This window comes from Ursus maritimus, unplaced genomic scaffold (genome assembly GCF_017311325.1).
Source record: "Ursus maritimus isolate PB19 unplaced genomic scaffold, ASM1731132v1 scaffold_5, whole genome shotgun sequence".
NCBI classification, from domain to species: domain Eukaryota; kingdom Metazoa; phylum Chordata; class Mammalia; order Carnivora; family Ursidae; genus Ursus; species Ursus maritimus.
The window spans coordinates 62,799,937-62,818,309 of NW_024426663.1; the positions used below are offsets into that span (position 1 = coordinate 62,799,937).

The following is an 18,373-nucleotide window of genomic DNA, read 5'->3' on the forward strand; positions in this document are numbered from 1 at the left end:
TTCTATGAAAATTAGCCATCGGTACGGCAGCATGAGTATGAGTGTGAGTACAGTGTATGGCAGTGCTCAATAAATATAGCTATTTGTATACTGGGCCTCAAGTCTTTCTTTTTAAAAATTGATGCAAATAGCATTCTATTCACTGATCTTTATCGATCTGAAAAAGAAAAAGGTGGAGGCGTTACCTACTTCCTGCCCTCGTAGGTATGACTAGTGGAAGAGTCCAGTACCTCTATTTCTTGCAGGCATATCTCTTGTATGCCACTGCCAGGGCATGGAAAGCTACACACACCTATGCATTCATTTGAGCAGGTCACTTATTTTCTAAAAATGTGCAGACATACCATAATCAAAAGATTTTGTAAATGCAGTTTATAAACTACAGTACCTGAAAGACTTGTTATTATCACAGTTATAACCATTTGTAGTATTATGGAGGTCCTCCATCATCTTCCCTTGCATCTACATTGTGTTTTTTTAAGTCTCCAAGATTAATTTATTGGAATCCATTTCAGAATTACAGGAATGGGAGGGACTATAAGCACTGAACAGAACTGAATGCGCATCTTCTAGAGGAGTGGGTAATGGAAAGAAATGAGAGAAGGATTAAGTAGCCAGTTGATTATACAGTTCCAATATAGAGTCTGATGTATTCTCTTACAAGTCTATGGTGAGTTATTAATAGGTTCAGAACACGTAAGACCATGTGACCAAGCACCCAAAAATTGGACACTGTGCACTTGCGGACACTCCACAGCCAAGGCAAGAGGAGCCAAGTTATTAGAACACTTACTAAAATACTACAACTGAGCTAACCATAGGCAAATGCTTTGGAGCTCTCTTAAACCATATTAATGTGCAGTGCTGGGCTGTCCCCAGGGATGCTTTAGTATGTTATTCCAAAAGCATTTCAGGGGCGCCTGGGTGGCACAGAGGTTAAGCGTCTGCCTTCGGCTCAGGGCGTGATCCCAGCGTTCTGGGATCAAGCCCCACGTCAGGCTCTTCCACTGTGAGCCTGCTTCTTCCTCTCCCGCTCCCCCTGTTTGTGTTCCCTCTCTCGCTGGCTGTCTCTATCGCTGTCGAATAAATAAATAAAATCTTTAAAAAAAAAAAACAAACAACAAAAACAAAAACAAAAAAAAAAACAAAACAAAAGCATTTCAAATAGAAATAAGGGGTTTCCACATTCTTAAGCTTAGAACACATTCTAAATATGCACCAGTGGATTTGCTTCTCCTCTTTCATCTTTCCAACTGCTGACCCCCTTCATGACTCTACCTCCCTCCAAGGAAGGTTGTGTCAATTCACATAGATTATGTAAACTCTTGGGGCCTGACAAGGAGAAAGAACTATAGAAACTGAAAAGGCAAAATAAACCATCATGGGAATCAAATTAGTAGTCAAACATATTTCTTTAATTTACTATTCTACCAACTTAAATTTGGATCCAAATTTCAAGTGGTATTTGTAAATATGTCTTGTCTATTTTCCCCTGATCACTCCAAAGCATCTATCCTGGCAGAATTCTTGAGCCATCATTTTATTTCTTTTTTTTTTTATTAAGATTTTATTTATTTATTTGATGGAGAGAGAGACAGCCAGCGAGAGAGGGAACACACAGGCAGAGGGAGTGAGAGAGGAAGAAGCAGGCTCCCAGCAGAGGAGCCTGATGTGGGGCTCAATCCCAGGACTCTGGGATCACGCCCTGAGCTGAAGGCAGACGCTTAACGACTGAGCCACCGAGGTGCCCCCATCATTTTATTTCTTAAAGCTGAAATTCAAGATTTACAGGGATAAAAATCTGATTTAATCCTGACCTACAGTCAACTTAAGCAAAAGAAATTTAAGTATGTTAAAAAAAAAACAACAAAACTATAAAGATTTCCTGTGTATATTGCCCTTCATTATCATTCAAAACATTTGGATATCATTACTTTTTATTTCATGAGCCAGGTTTTTCCAGAGCAACAGTTGCAACTGGGCATTCATAAATGTTTGCTTTCTAAAATGACACCAAGTCCACATTTGCTTTCATATTAAATTTCATCAATTCTGTGATGCTGTCAGTTTTATAACACACTCCTATGTAAGAGCTGCTAAAATGTGAACAATGATCTACTGAAATTAACTAAATACAATATCTCTATCTTTTATGAAGCCTCTTTATATCATTTTTAAATTAATGACAAATACATTAACTATCTAAGGGCCTTCGTTTTCCTAACATTTCCTCAATCATGATTCCTATAGCTGGAAGACATCTGTCTACACTCATATTACCAGAGAAATCATATTACTTTGGTTTTTAATAAAAGGCTGTATACTGGAAATCTTGGCTCCATTTCAATAAACAGAATTATTTGGATATAAATTTACATTTAGGGATTAAGTGTGAATGTTTGTGACTAAAATCTACTGATGCAGTAGATTTGGATTTTCTGTTTGTTTGGACTTACTTGTTTATTTTTATTTGAACCTTGACCCTAACAACTTTGGTTTTTTTCACAGCAATGGGATATATGAAGCGGCACTGGAGTATGATAGCTAGATTCACATCCTAATTGTGCAAAGACACTAAATGTAAAACTTCCTATTTGTATATCTTATTTGTATAACTCCAAATGAGTGGCTTTCCTTGTTCTCATAAATCCTTATGAATTTTAAATCTTATACCTTATAATATGGGCTATCAGTAGCTAATTCTGTTCCTTATCAATCAACACAGTGTTCAAAACTGTCCCCTAATGACTGCTCTAGTAACAATAATTTCCAGGTAACAAAAGTTTTTATGTTGTTTCAGATGGAATTGCTCCCAAAATTGATCTGTAAACACAATTTCTATCAAAATCCAGAAGACCCTATGTCGATATTAACAATCTGATCCTAAAGTTTTGATGGAAGTGCAAAGGATAGGGAATAGCCAAAACATTTTTTGAAAAGAAATCAAACTTGAAGTTCCCAAATTCAAAACATATTACAAAGCTACATAAATCATGACCTTATAGTATCGACATAAGGATAAACACATATATTTATATAAAGAAGAGTGTTAATAATTCAAAAGTAAACTTGTATTTATGGTTGACTTTCGACAAAAGTCCTACGGCATTTCATGAGGAAAGAATGAACTTCCCAGCAAACAGTGTTGAGAAAAAATTAGATATTTACATGCAAAGAGATTAATTTGGACCCTGACTTCACGCCATACACAAAAACTAACTCAGAATAAATCATGGACCTAAATACGAAAACTGAAAGTATGGAAGAAGACCTATGCAAACGATGGGAGAAAGTCTATGCAACTTTAAGTTAGACACAGAATTATTAAATACAACACCTAAAGTACATTTGACAAAGAAAAAAATGAGAAACTGGAATTTTTTCAAAATTTATAAAAGTTAGCTTTAGAAGACACCATTAAGAAACTGAATAGAAAAGCACAGACTGAAAGAAAACAGTAGCAAATCTTATGTCTGACAAAACATTTACACCCAAGTATATAAAGAACCCGTAAAACCAAATAGTCAAAAGACAAAAAAAAACTAACTTAAAATAGATAAAGTTCTGATTAGACATTTCGTATGAGTAGCTATGAGACAGCACATGACAAGATGCTCCATACGGTCATCAGAGAAATGCAAACTAAAAGCACAAGGAGATACCACTGCATAGCCATAGATTAGTTATGATCAAAATGAGACAATAACAGGTGTTGTTGAGGAAGTGGAAAAACTGGAATGCTGATACTTTGCTGGTAGGAATATAAAATGGTGCAGTACTTTGTAAAAGAATTTGCCAGTTTTCCAAAATATATTTACCAAATGATCTAGCAATTCTGCTCCTAAACATCTACCCCCTGGGAATGAAAATATATACCTACACAATGACTGTTCTTATGACCATTATTCACAATTGAAAAAGTGGAAACAACCCAAATGTCCACAACTTACAAAGAGATAAGCAAAATGTGGTGTTATATAAACAGTGGCTAATTGGGGCACCTGGGTGGCTCAGTCGGTTAAGCTTTAGACTTGATTTCCACTCACGTCATAATCTCAGGGTCCTGGGATTGAGCCCTATGTTGGACTTCATGCTCAGCATGGAGTCTGCTTGTCTCTCTCCCTCCCCCTGCTTACGCTCTCTCTCTCTCTCTAAGATTCTACATAGAATGTTTTTTAAAAAAATTTTTTTAACACAATGGTTTTTACCCAGCAAGAAGACAAATGAACTACTAACATATGCTACCACACGCTACCACACAGAAGAACCTCAAAAACATTACACTAAGTTTAAGAAGCCTTAAACACAAGAGACCAAACTTTATATGATTTCACTTATATGAAATATAAAGGAAAATGTATTCAAACAGAAAGTAAATTAGTGGTTTCCTAGAACTGGGGGTAGAAACAGAGTGACTGCAAATGGATGAGTGACCACTTGGGGTTGATGGAAATGTTCTAAAACTGGATAGCAGTGATGTTGGCACAATTCTGTAAATGTACTAAAAGTCACTGTATTGTACATGTGGGTGAATTTTAGGGCAGATAAATCATACCAGAGAAAAAGATAGTAGAAAAAAAATTCACAATATCCTTTATGTCACATTTTAAATAATGATTTACCCTGGAAAAATCAGCTTGGCATATTCATGAATCTATCTTACTAATGAGAAATAATTAGATTCTACTTAGAAAAATTTTTGCAGGGGTGCCTGGGTGGCACAGCGGTTAAGCGTCTGCCTTCGGCTCAGGGCGTGATCCCGGCGTTATGGGATCGAGCCCCACATCAGGCTCCTCCGCTATGAGCCTGCTTCTTCCTCTCCCACTCCCCCTGCTTGTGTTCCCTCTCTCGCTGGCTGTCTCTATCTCTGTTGAATAAATAAATAAAATCTTTAAAAAAAAAAGAAAAGAAAAGAAAAATTTTTGCATAGAAACATTCAATCTAAAATACAGATTCAATACTTTTTAAAACATCACTAATTAAAAACACCTATTGTGAACTGACAAAATTCTAACTGGAGATCTACAGAGACAAAGGAATTATCCGTGTTAGTAGACAAAACAGAGGATGCCAGATTAAGTTTATTAAAAGACAGATATGTCCACAATGAATCACTCAAACATTATACTTCATTAGTTATATTTATACATAATTATTACTTCCATGATAAAGGACTCAAACTTTCTATTTTGTTGTAATAAAATTCTGAAATGCTATGTATTCTATCTGCAAGCACACAACCAGAGTCAGAAAACAACACAAAGACTCTATGCTAATTATATATAAGTTCCTCGGTCAATAACTGAACCGCCCATCTATGAACTGGGTACACTAAAATATTTGCTGGTAATATAACAATTTTATAATGAAAATGTACCTATCACATTTTACTTACACACATTGGGATCTAAGTAATAATGGAGATACATCATTTGCACCTATCAGATTAGTTGATATAATTACCTGCCTGGCCATTCCTCTTTGCAGGTTGATGTGTTTTGACTCTTAATTCTAATGAGTTTTATACGACTCATGACATCCAAATTCATAGAATGTAAATGCATAGATGAGACTTGTTATTTAATTTCTTGTTAGTTATTTCTGCCATTTGAGATAGCTTACCATTTAATTCTTACACATCTCCAAGGTCCTCTTAACCTGATCACACTGTCCTGCCATTCCAGGGTAGATAATTTCTTGCAAAGAGCTAATAATTCTCTCAGTGATTTTCTAATGCTCCTCAATAATGTGCCTCAGTCTTCATTTATCCACATCTAAACTATTTGGCACCATACACCCCTTTCGATCTGAAGGTACGTTCAGTTTCTTCCTTTGTTGCTGATCAACTTTATTTCATTGCAATAACTATTGTGAAACAGATGGAACAAGTCTTCTCCTATTACATTACCCATAAACCTGTTGATGACACTTTGAAATAATTTAGCTTTGTTGACTTCCAAATTCTAGAATGGGAAGCAAGTTTCAATTTCTATATACTTTTTCACCTAAAGGGTAGAAAAACATTAGTACTAGCTTAAAGGTCCCTTTATATCACCTCCCAACTAACTAGTTCACATCTATAACTTGTTGAATAATGATTTGAAATCCATAAAATCCTTTCCAGCTCAATGAGATCTGAGTGGGTTCCTAGGAGGATGTTAAAGGCAAGGACAAAAGGTATCCAAGTTCACTGTAGGAGCTAAAAAGGTGCATTAAAATCCATTCAAGACACCTAGGATGTAAAGTTTGGTGGATGTAACTCTAGTGGTTAAAGATGGTGAATGCTGGAGTTTTCAAAGTCACTCAAAATTTAAATTCTAGTTAGAGAACATATAACGTAATATTGGCTTCACTAGCAGAATTTAGCGATTCAGCACTTACATACGACATCCAGTGCTCATCTTAATAAGTGCTCTCAATACCCATCACCCATTTAGCCCGTCCGTTCAACCCCCTTCCTCCAACAACCCTCAGTTTGTTCTCTACTGTTAAGAGTCTCTTAGGGTTTGCTTCCCTGTCTCTTTTTCCCCTTTCCCATATGTTCATCTGGTTTGTTTCGTAAATTCCCAGTGGCTACCCTCAAATTTTAGCTTGCACAAGAATTACTTTGGATTCTTTTTAAATGCATTTCTTGGATCCGAGGCCTAGTCTGGGATTCTGACTTAAATGGAGAATTCCCAACTCCCTCAACCTCACCCCTACCTCCATGATTTTGATAAAGCTGTCTGCACACCAGACTTTAGGAAAAAAAGCACTGAGAAGCATAAGCAAAGAGCCAGTGATGTGGGTTCACTGCAGAAAGTGGTCATATATTTTAGATGAAGCCTGGCAGAAATAAAAGGACCAAAAAAAAAAAAAAGAAAGAAAGAAAGAAAGAAAGAAAAAAAATCTGGGGCAAAACATCTTTATGTGCTTGTGAAGAAAAAAGCCCAAATGTTTAGATCTTATTTTTTTAAAATGGAAAACAACAGGAAAGCAGATGTTAAATAATGCCAAAATTTGCCTGGGCTCATCAGCTCTATTTCCTAATCATCTGAGTTAAAGCCTAACCAGTTAATAATTTACTGCAGATATATGCACACTAATTATGAAATGAAATCAAGTTTCTCTCATTGGAAAAGTCAAGTACTAAACTCTCTAACCCCCAAGGGCCTTCTCAACACCATCACGCAATAATTCTGTACAAATATCTGGGTAGCATTAAAATGGCTTAGTTCCCATTTTCTCACTTCTCTCAGTCTAGGGCTTGGCATAAGAATAAAGATGAGATGGAGACAAGATGATGTGCTCACTATGGCTGCACCCTAAATGCACTTTGAAGCAAGTTATGGTCCTCGCTTAGTCAAGGGAATCCTAAAATTTCCTTTCAGGAAACCCCCCAAATCATAATCCAAGAGGGACTACTGGTTGTCCCACAGCCTCAAAATATGTCAAGATTACTTTCCTAGGGTAAGACACTTCCCATCTATTAGGAACCTGGAACTCCTCTGATTATTCTTTACTTTGTACATAGAAAGCCATAAAACCATCTGGGATAAAAATGTAACTGCAATTAAGCGGAAACATTCAATTGTGCGTAAGCTCAATAAAAATGTGCTGTTTTAGTGCTGCATAAAAAATACTTTCAGGCTCCTGTAAAGAATTTCCTGAATTTGAAAAGTACACCATACACTGATTCAGCTAATAAACTTCAAATAAATACAAAATATTAATAATAATTAAATACTTAATAAGCAAATATTAAACAAAATTTCTTCTCATGAAATTGGTCCATGACTGTATTCTCTTGATATTAAGATATCGATTAATATATGATTAAAGAATTTAGTGACTTATAATGTACAATGTCACTTAATTCATCAGCATGATGATTCTTACAAGACTAGTTTTTTTATTAGAATTCACAGTATGATTGCATTAAATAAGACTGGAGTATCTGCACACTCTACATACAGAAACCACTCATGTGTCACCATTGGCGGAACCATGATCATACACGCCATCTTGAATCTTAAAACAGAAAACCACAGAATGCCTTAAAGAGATGCGCTCTTCAAGGTGATAAAGAGATACTGAACACTTACTAAATCAGAGATCTGTGATGGACACAGGGAGGACAAGAAGTTGAAGCAAAGGAACAGTGTAAATACACTTGAAGATTATAAATGCATCGAAGCAAGGAATTACTTCTTTTATGTTTTTGTCCTCTGGGCATTCAGCACAATATATCTATATAAATAGCCTGCTAAGGATGATTACTTACAATGTTCTGCCCTTGAAAACAACATTGCAATGAAGAGGCTCATGTGTAAATCTTTTGCACATATAGGAATATTCCTGAAAAGAAGGGTGTTTAAAATTTAAGAACATACAATACAAAAGCCTCAACTAATTTGCTCTCCTTCTACGTGTAAGATTAAGTGTTCCTCAAGCATGTCCCATGGATATTATCAATTTGCATAATTTGTGCCAACCTAATGAACCAGAAATGACGTTTGAGGAAATCCGCTTTTATTAGCTTACCAATAAATTTGAAAATAATTGTGTTCATTTGATACTTACATTTCCTTTTAAGCGTAGACACTAAAAAGTGACTATCAATGGATGGTTAAGTTTACAGATGACTTATTTTATATATTTTCCAAACTTTCTATACTCACCATGTATTATTTTGTTATTCACACTTACCTTTTTAAAATACTAATACAGAAAGAGCTCTGAATAGAAATGAAAAAGACCAAAAATCTAATAGAAAACGAGTACAAGATATGAACAGTACATTTATAGGAAACGAAGCAAGAATAAAAGTATGAAAAGATGCTCAACCTCACAAAAAAATACCCCAAAAAAGTCAATTAAAACTACAGTGAGGTAATAGTCTCTTTCGCCTCTTAGATTTCACAAACACCGATGTCTTTACCACCATCCATATTGGTAAAAGCATAGAGGAAAGACGTACTCTCATACTCTGCCGGCCCGAAGAGTACAGAGTGGTACCACCTCTGTGGGGTACAATCAGGCACCATCCCCCCCAAATTACCAATACAACATGCCCTTTGACAAAGATTTACATTACATAGGCAAAAATCACATATCTACAGAGTCCTATTTATTGAGCACTGTTCATAATAGGAAAATACTAGAATTGATCAAATGTACATCAACGCCGAACTGATTAAGTAGATCATGGAACATACTTGCAATCAGATAAAAGGGAACTATCCAAAAAAGAAAGAGGAATCTCTCTGTGCACTCATATGTGGTAATCTCACATGTGCATGCACGTGTGTGTGTATGTATAAATAATGTAGGCTTAAATCTATAAATTTATATATACATATTTATTTGTTTATGCATCAACTGTTTCTAGACGATACACTAGAAACTAATAACCCTAGCTACATCTAGGAAGCAATACAGCAATAACTGGATAAAAGGGGTTGGAGGAAGACTTTTCATTGCATACCTTTTTGGAGGTTCTGTTTGGTAAAGTTTGAGTCCTTATAATTTTGAAAATGATACTATTTTGCCTTTAGGCTTCCATGGTATTTTGGCTCTTAACTATAGAGAACAAACTGAGGGTTACTGGAAGAGGGGGTGGGTGGGGGAACGAGTTAAATAGGTGATGGGTAGTAAGTAGAGCACTTGTGATGACCATTGGGTATTGTATGTAAGTGATGAATCACTAAATTCTACACCGGAAACTAATATTACACTGTATGTTAACTAACTGGAATTTAAATAAAAACTTGAAAAAAAATGGATGATATTTGGGCTGAGTCCAGGATTCAAAATCACATTTCCTCAAAACTCTAAAACTATCAACTCATGATCCTCTAGCATCTATCTGACATTCATTCCATTAGAGATAATCATTCCCTTAATAAACTTGTAGAATTTTCTCTTTTTCTTTGATTTGCTAATACTCTCCCACAATGTGTCTAGGCATGGGTCTCTACTTTTACCACTGTGAGCTTGGTGATTCATCCTCCGATCTGAAGGTACTAGTCTTCCTTAATCTCTGGAAATGTGATTATGATACCAAAAAAAAAAAAAAAAAAAAAGCTGTGTTAACTTCTATCTAACCAATATTAGTTATATCAGCCAAATCCACTCGAATCACTGAATTAAATAACACTCTACACACCATCTAGAAAATATGATCGCTGAGGCATACAACATGAGTGCACACAGCTCATAGATTCCTCTCGTCTTGCTACTGGCAATTATTTCCACCAATCAGCCTGTATGTTGACTAAGAATCAGCTTTGCTTGATTGAATACACATAGTACAAAATTCTGCAATCATGTAATTTAATCAGACTAAATATTAAACAACAAAATACAAGTGCAAAAGTGTCTTTTTTTCCTTGAAAATTTTGGAAAAGCTTGAGAAGGTACGTTGTTAAAGGAAAACTACTCTGATTTTATTCGGGATGAAGCAACTGTAAAAGAGTTGAAATTTTTGAAAGTCCAGGATTCTACACATAAGTTATGTTGAGTTTGTCTTCAGTTTTTCTTCCAAATACAGAAACCTGTATTGGAAATTGGTTTGTATGCCTGCTGGGTAAGGCTCGCCTCTATGACCAGTTATCTGCCCTCACATCCAAAGCTTGGCTGATAAATATATATATTGGTGATTTAAATTAGATTCAAATGTTTAGGGTACACTGCATGCATTTTTAAAATTCTATCCTTTATAAATGGGTGGAGGTAAATAATCAGATATGTGCTCAAAGTTTACTGTACAAGGGGATTTATCATGGAGTTAATTATAAAAGTGAAAAATTGGGACAACAGGACATTAGTCAAATAAATTACGCTACACTCACACACACAAAATTCTATCCTCCCACTTATTTTGAAAAGTTAACCACTATTAGATAAATTTGAACCATCTAGATCGAGGATTCGGGGCTCAGAACTTTTTTTTCATACTGTGGACGCATTTGTCCTTTATAGTATGTGCTGGGAGAATTTCTGGGCCTGATCTTCTAGGTCAGAAATTAACCAGCCAGTTCTTTGATGGAGTTTTTAATTCTTAATGACCACTTATTTTTAGATCCATTGTTTCTCTAGTCATTTTTTTCTGGACAGTGGCTGTTGCTGTATTTTTTTTAATTTATATTTTCCATGAATATATATCCACTCTTATACTTCTGTTAAGGTATCCATTTATTCTATTAAGTTTGTTGCTTCATATATTAACTAGCCAGAGTTTGATGACTCTCCTTTATATGGTTCATTTTCTTAAAAGTGTGATATTCTTGGGTGTCAGCTCCTATCTTTTTTGTTTCCCTGCTCACCTATCTGTTGTGACTCATCGGGTTATTTGGTGAAACAGATGGGCCCTTCTGCTGGGTGCAGGGAGCCAATAGGTCATCTTTTGAAAGGGGAGACGTTTTGTCCTCTGGTGTCACCAACATGCCTGGGAAAGCTCTGCCTTTATCCTCTCTGGTCTTGCCAAGGCATGCACGTGTGGCTTCCAGTGCTGGTCATCCAAAGCGTCTGGGGCATACCTACATATGTACCTATCTCAAGCTACTGTATTTCCCTGTTTCCATTTGTCACTGGCAAGCCGGGCTAGAAGCTCCTTGACGCACACATCAAGGCGTTTTCATCTCCTTTTTGTATTGTCCGTATCTGTAAAATGCCTTGCTCAGAGGACTTGCTCAATGCATGTTCAATTGCTTAGTATTAGGGTATTTATGTGCCTACTGGATCTAATACGTGGCTCAAATGAGATTACTGTTCAATATTAGAGACTAAGAAGGGGAAACAGAAATAGCAAGAACTCTTCATACATCTCTTGCCAGATATATAAATACAATTTGTGTTTTATAAATAGGAAAAATGAGATCCAGAAAGATTAAGTACTTTGAAGAGGCAGCACCTGACCATGTACCCAAAATATCTATTCTAGCACTTTCCCTTTCACAGCACAAGTCAGACTGATATCTGGAGAATGAATTAGCCAATCTTATAAATGTTTATCACTTTGCAATAATGGGTACTTGATGATCTATTTCCTTTGACAGAGACTTTTGGGTCTTTTCAAACATGCAATAATCCAAAAGGTGTTGAGGAGTTCAGGCACCAGAAGGCAAAAGTAGCTGCTGAGAGAGGGGAGGGGAAGCTACACTTAGTTATCTACTCTTTCCTGGCAACTAACCATCAGAAAGTTTTCTCTTACTAAGAAGAAAAAAAGACTGTTGCAAACGAAAAGCAGTTGCATTTAAAAATAATTCACCCCCACAGAAAGTCATCATGCTTCCTCACATTAGAATTAGAGGATCACAGAATTCTGGAAATACAGAAGAACAAGATATGGCCCTATATAGTTAGGGCCTATACAGGACAAGAAAACATCCTATAACAAGAAAAAGCCTATAGTCCAGCAGGCAAGGCTTTTGAGGTCTGATCTCACCAGATACATTAGGATCATTTCCCCTTATTGAACCTTCTAGCCCAGTCCACAGGAGAGTCTTATTTTCATTTCTTTGATAGGTCTTCACATTTGTATCTTCATCATCAGCCCTCTACCTAACACACTCTTCAGCCTTGTTCTGCCTGGGGAGAGCCTCCTCATGCTTCAGTTAAACTCTGCTCAGCCATCCCCAACTTCCCAAGCTGGATTTACCCCAGACACAGGATTTGATTCAGCACCTCGCTGTTCCCTAGATACCTGGGTCATAACCACTTGTGTATGATGTCCTTCTCCCAATCTGTAAGTCTCTAATGCATGACGTAGGATACATTTAACATCTAATAGAATTTCAATTGTATCCTCCAGTTTTTAATTCAATCATCTGATCCTCTCACTTAAGTATTGAAAACCGAAGCCAGAGAGGTAAGGGACTTGTCAATTGTCAGAGTACAAGCCAATATCGGAGCTCAGATAACAAATTATGCTCTCTTTCCTAATCCACCCTCATAAGGGAAAAAGGGCTGGCATGGTAAAGTCTGGAGTAACAAACCCACTCTTCTTGGCTATCTGCCTAACTTTTTACTCAAAAGTCTGACTGCTATACTGTATTGCTGGCAACGTCAGATTTCCTCAATAACAAAGACTTCCCAGTTCAGAACATACACATATGTGGCTAATACGAAAAGTGAGTAAAAGTCCAACATGATAAACAGGGAGGTATGTCAAACTCCTATTCAGTCTATGAAAAACCTACTCATAATTCTAACTTTGCTCCCTTAAGTATGGAGAGAAGGCATAGCTCATTTGGAAAATGTGACCAAAAGCCCACATTTCAACACAGTGAAATGCTTTATCCCCTATTGCTTCTACAACACCAGGAACTTTCTATATGTAATTATTTAATCCCTGGCCAAAAACTAGTAGACAATGAAATCCCCACAAAATGTTTCCCCCAGTGAAGTGTTCAAACATCAGTTCCACAAAAAACATTTTTAAAAGCTTTTCGTGTATTTTTTCCACGCCAACTTTTTTCACTCATGGCTAAAAATGTCCATATTTGAATATTCATCATTAAGAGCATCTGGTAAAATATAGCCCTGTCCAGCAATTTACATCATTGGACTATGAGACCTTAGGAGGGCATAGGTAAAAATTTCCAGTTTCATTTTGTCTGGATTTTGACCATCTTTTTCCATTTCATGGCTTTGGGTGGCTTTGATTGTGTGGATATTTTCTACTCTCCATTACTATTGGATTTTTGTAGAAATGAGCAGACAAGTCCTTGTGGATTTCATCAATGGCTCATTAGAAACAGCAAAATGAAGCCACAAATCACATGAGCATTTTCAATATCTTGTGGGTTGTGCCTTAAACCAGTAATAAAGGCCACAATGAGGACAGTGTCATAACAACGTGAGGATACTTAATGCCTCTGAACTGTACATCTAAAAATGCTTAAAAGGGTAAATTTTATGTTATGTATACTTTACCACAAAGTAAAAGCCAACTTACAGGAGGTAACAGTTATCCCCAAACCTGGGTCAGGGCTGAGGAGAGAAAATCCAATGATGATCTCCATTGTTCAGATAGAGCAAATGGTTTTTACTTTCCTGTTCTAACAGGCCTCTCAGCAAGGCTCCCACCCCTACTACTTTCTACCACGGAGCGGAGAGGAGAAGAGCCAACTACCACCAGGTAAAATGTAAACCTCAGAAAAGAAAAAGTTAAACCACAGAACCATGACCCTCTGCATACTGACTGGGTTCTAAGGTCATTCATCAGTCCACAGCTCCCAGTCTTTCCGTGACTCTTTCTCCACTCCAGTCCCTCCCAGAACACTGAACAGGTGTCCAGTGTGGTTGTGCATGTGTTTAAATTCTAGACAGCTGTCAGAATGTAATTCCCTAGAGAACTGACAACTTTGAAGTAGGACATGAAAAAAAAATGAGATAATAAATGCAGAACTGGGGATGGGGGCAGACCCCGAGGAGATTCTGCAGGGAGCAGATTGGTTGTCTTCCAAACTCCTAAAAGACACCACGTGCTGGGCTTATTTTGGAAAACAGAAAGAAGTAAAACCAGTGGGAAGAGTTACCAGGAGACAGTTTGATACAGTAATCAAAAGAAACGTATAACTATATAGAAGAAGGCTGTTCATCCATCCAGTTAGCCTTCAGATACACTCACTGCCCTGGAGATTTCAATCGAGGTAAACCGGATAGACTCCTGCATAGTGGAGACTAGGGTGAAGTTCAGGGCGACCCCTTTGGAAGGGGATAAGGTGCATGCAAACCAGCCTGGTGTATGTGGGGAGAAGGAAGAGTGGCGGGAAAAGTGGAGAGCAGGGGAAGGAAGGGCGCTTACCAGGCCACCTCCACAGGTGCTGAAAGAGGCCAGCGAGCCAGGGTGTCGCAGCACCGCCCCGGTGTAGAAGCAGGAGGCGTCGGGTGGCGCGGGAGGGCTCGGGGCGGCTGCTGCCCGCGTGGGGCCGGGGCCGGGACTGGGCCGCTGTTCCACCGCGAAGCGCGGCGCCAGGAAGCGGCCATCTCTCCGGAGCAGCAGGTACAGGTCCCGGGAGAAGGCCGGGATCCGCAGCAGTACCTCGTCGCCGTCCGGCTCAGCTTCCTGAGCCGGGGGAGGAGACGGGGGTGGCTGTGGGGGCGGCGGCTGCCACGAGGCCGGGGCGCCCGGGGACAGGGCGGCAGCCCCGCTGGATCCCCGCGGCAGTTCCTGCGATTCCAACTCCTCGTCCTCCTCAGCCGCCGCCGGCGGCGACGACGACCGAGGCTGGGGCCGGGGCTCGGACTGGCCCTCCGCCGGCTCCACCGGCGGCGCCGGGGCGACGGAGCGCACCTCGCGTGAGCTGCCGGCCGCCTGCGCCCGGGCGCCTCCGCCGCGCACCCAGCCTGGGTCCGCGCTGCCCCCGCTGCCGCCGGCCGCGTCCACTGGCTCCCGGCGCCAGAGTGCAGGAAACACGACTTCCCACTCCTCGCGGTCGGGGGCGAACTGCAGCCCTGCGGGCGGGGCAGACAGAGAAGTGCGGGGCTTAAAGTGCCGCGGTTCCAGTAGCCCAAGCATTCCCCGGCTCACACTCTGTTCAGACACAAGGCTCTCGTGTTAATGTGTTGGAGACCACCCGTCTAGCCCCTGAAACTCTTGCAACCCCTGAAGCCTTGCGATCAGATTACAGACCCCAGCATTTTCAAAATAAAAGTACGATTATATGGGGGGAGGGGTGAAGGAGTGGGGCAGCAAAGTTTGGCGAGAGCACTTAGTTGGTGAAGGAAAACCGGTGCAAAGACTCCAACACAGATAAATTATTTTCTTAAGTATATGTCAAAGCAAAGCATCGCCATCAATTGCTGCACTTCCCCCATTTTCCTCCAGGTGCTGTAAACGTACCTTTGCAAATATTACTGCTCTCATTAGAGGAAAGCTAATCATTCCACGATGCTTAAAATGAGGTCGAGAGAAGTGCATTTCGCTCCCGAGCATGACCCCCTGATCTGCAGCCACACGCTCCCTTTTATTGCTACCCACTGAGTCCTGCTCACCGCGCACCGGCTGCACCAGCACTGCCTACCCGTGCGTTCTCGGTTTCCGCTGGGAAAGTTGGAAAGCCAGCCGAAAGTCTCCGCAGAACTTACCTGAAACGATCCCATTCGATAAGACCCCCAGCTGGTAAAGGAGGCAGCAGCAGCAGATGTGAGTAAGGCGCATCTCGCGGCTCTTCCCGGGACCGCGCTCCCGCGGCCGCGGCTCCCTGCCCCGCGCGCGCCTCCTTGAGCGATCCACCGCGGGCGCCGCCGCCTCCCCGGAGCGCAAGGAGGCCGGGCGGCGAGTTTGCCCAGGCCCTTTGTCTGCCGGGGGTGGGAGGGGGGGTGCTGTGTGACTCCGAGAGGCTGCCCAAGCCCGGGCGGGGGTGGGGTGGGGGGAGGAGCGGGGGGCAGGCAGCGCCGCGGGCCGCAGAGCTCTGGCTCCCCGGCGAATTAGGTGATGAGCCTATTTTCTGCGTTCTGGACGTTGCGAGAGTTTCCGGAGCCCCACAGGATAGACCCAAAGTTCAGGAGCGAGCCGGCAGGCGCAAGGCGGGCAGTGCTGCCTCCGGACAGGCGGAGGACGGCCCCGCGCAGGCAGGAGCGCCGCGGTGTCCGAGCCGTGGCTCGCCGCCTGCACCCGCGCGGAACTGCCAGGGGCTGTTCCCAGTAACCTGGTGTGCCAAGCTCCGCACACGGCTCGGGTGCCCAGTGCTGCAAACTCTTACCCTGAGAGGCGCGGGAGGGAATTTGTGGCGGGATGAGGAGGAGACACGACTCGCGAGGCGGGTGTGGAGGAGAAAAGATTCAAGCAGATCTGACAAGAAAAAGGGAGCAAGGGGTGCCCACTTCGTGTGACTTTGTGGGACAAAGGTCCCAGAACACCAAACACGTGCTTACACACCCTACTGGGGTGGGGACCCAAATTCCCTCAGCTGACTCCTGATTGGCCAGGCTTGGGAGGCCGATTTGCATCCTTACTCAGCACCCACTCCCACCCCCACGCCCCAGCTGAGGTGTGTGCAGGTAGAAACGCCTTTCCAGTCCATCCCACCCCCTAGTTCTCCCCCCACCATCGTCACATCACACAAAGCAAAACTTACTGCAGGCTTGAACAGAAAGCCGCGGCCCCACTTTCCAAAGACCTTTGATTTTTTCTATCCATCTTTGTCTGTAGGAATTTACTAAGCCTGGAGATAATGTAATTCGTCATGGAGTGTGCTTCAAAGGTTCCCAGAACAGTAGACACCCTGACATTTCAGAACCCCTTATACAACCTTATCTTTCAGGCTTCCCATTCATCACTGCTATCAATTTCCGCCCCCCTCCCCTTCTCTGATCTCATGCACACGCTCTCTCTCCCTCATAACAAGGGTGAGATTAAAGGGACTCACATTAAATATTGTATGCTAAAGATCTCAGATAAGGTGAGATTATTTTGTCCTTTTTACTTTTTTGCACATTAAAAATATATCTTTGCTCTTTCTGCCTTTTGGGGGGAAATTCAACCTTCAATATTCTTGCTTCCTTTGTTACAGATCCTGATGGTACCCACTCCCTTTTGCACACCTCTCCCTCGGCCACACCAAACCTTTCACATCAGACTCAAGGGGGTTTGATCTAACCTTCCATACGCATCCTCTGGACTAAGCCAGTTACCTAGAAATGAGTTAATGCAAATCAGTATTTTTTAAAATTCCAGCACTCGGAGATTGGTTCCCCACATCCTTTGTTATTTTACCTTCTGTTCCTTGTGTCAGAGGTGACTACTATGCCTTTAAGGGAGGCAGACTATCTTATTTCAAAGGAAAGCCACTGTTTGAATAAGCTGGGTCCTAGAATACTTTCTTTGAGTTGTCCAGGGCTTAAAAACAAACACGAAGACACTCTAGGTGTGTTTGTCAAGAGTGCTCTGCCTTCAAACCTTGTCTTGCAAAATCTCTAAAACTGGAGCAACTAGGGTGGGTGTGGATTTCCAGACATTCAAGAAATATCTGGGTTACTTAGAAACCTACACACTCCTTTTTATGGGATTCAATTATACAGACTTAAAACTAGGCAAGAAATCAAAGGCAGTTCCTTTTTAACAAATATAGCAAGTATTAAGGCAGACGGCTAGTTTTACTGAAACATTTCCATTAGGATATACGACTTAAATAAAATGTTTCTTATGTAATTTGAACAACAATGGCAACAAAAATATAAGAGTAAAATTGGGGAAGGAATGTATATTGTCTTTATTTACTGGGACACATTTGTGATTCCTTAAAACTAGATGAGCCATATGATGAGGTTAAATATACTCAGAAGCACAGGTTGCCAATAGAAGTTCCCATCTCTGTCCTTTTTTGTCCCTACTGACGCATGAGCCCTCCCAATCCCTGATGGTGGAGGTTAATAGTGATTGTTA

At 40.5% G+C, this 18,373-nt stretch overlaps 1 protein-coding gene across 1 annotated transcript in view; it reads right to left on the reverse strand.

The window, feature by feature from the left end:
* Positions 1-16,156, reverse strand: part of ADAMTS19 (ADAM metallopeptidase with thrombospondin type 1 motif 19) — a 222,990-nt gene extending 206,834 nt beyond the window's left edge. Inside the window, exons 1-2 of the mRNA XM_040622512.1 lie at positions 16,075-16,156; positions 14,792-15,441 (exon numbers count right to left, since the gene is read on the reverse strand). Of these exons, the coding sequence (XP_040478446.1) occupies positions 14,792-15,441; positions 16,075-16,147 (723 nt within the window). The 5' untranslated portion in view covers positions 16,148-16,156. The remainder of the gene's footprint in view (positions 1-14,791; positions 15,442-16,074) is intronic.
* Positions 16,157-18,373: the final 2,217 nt, after the last annotated feature.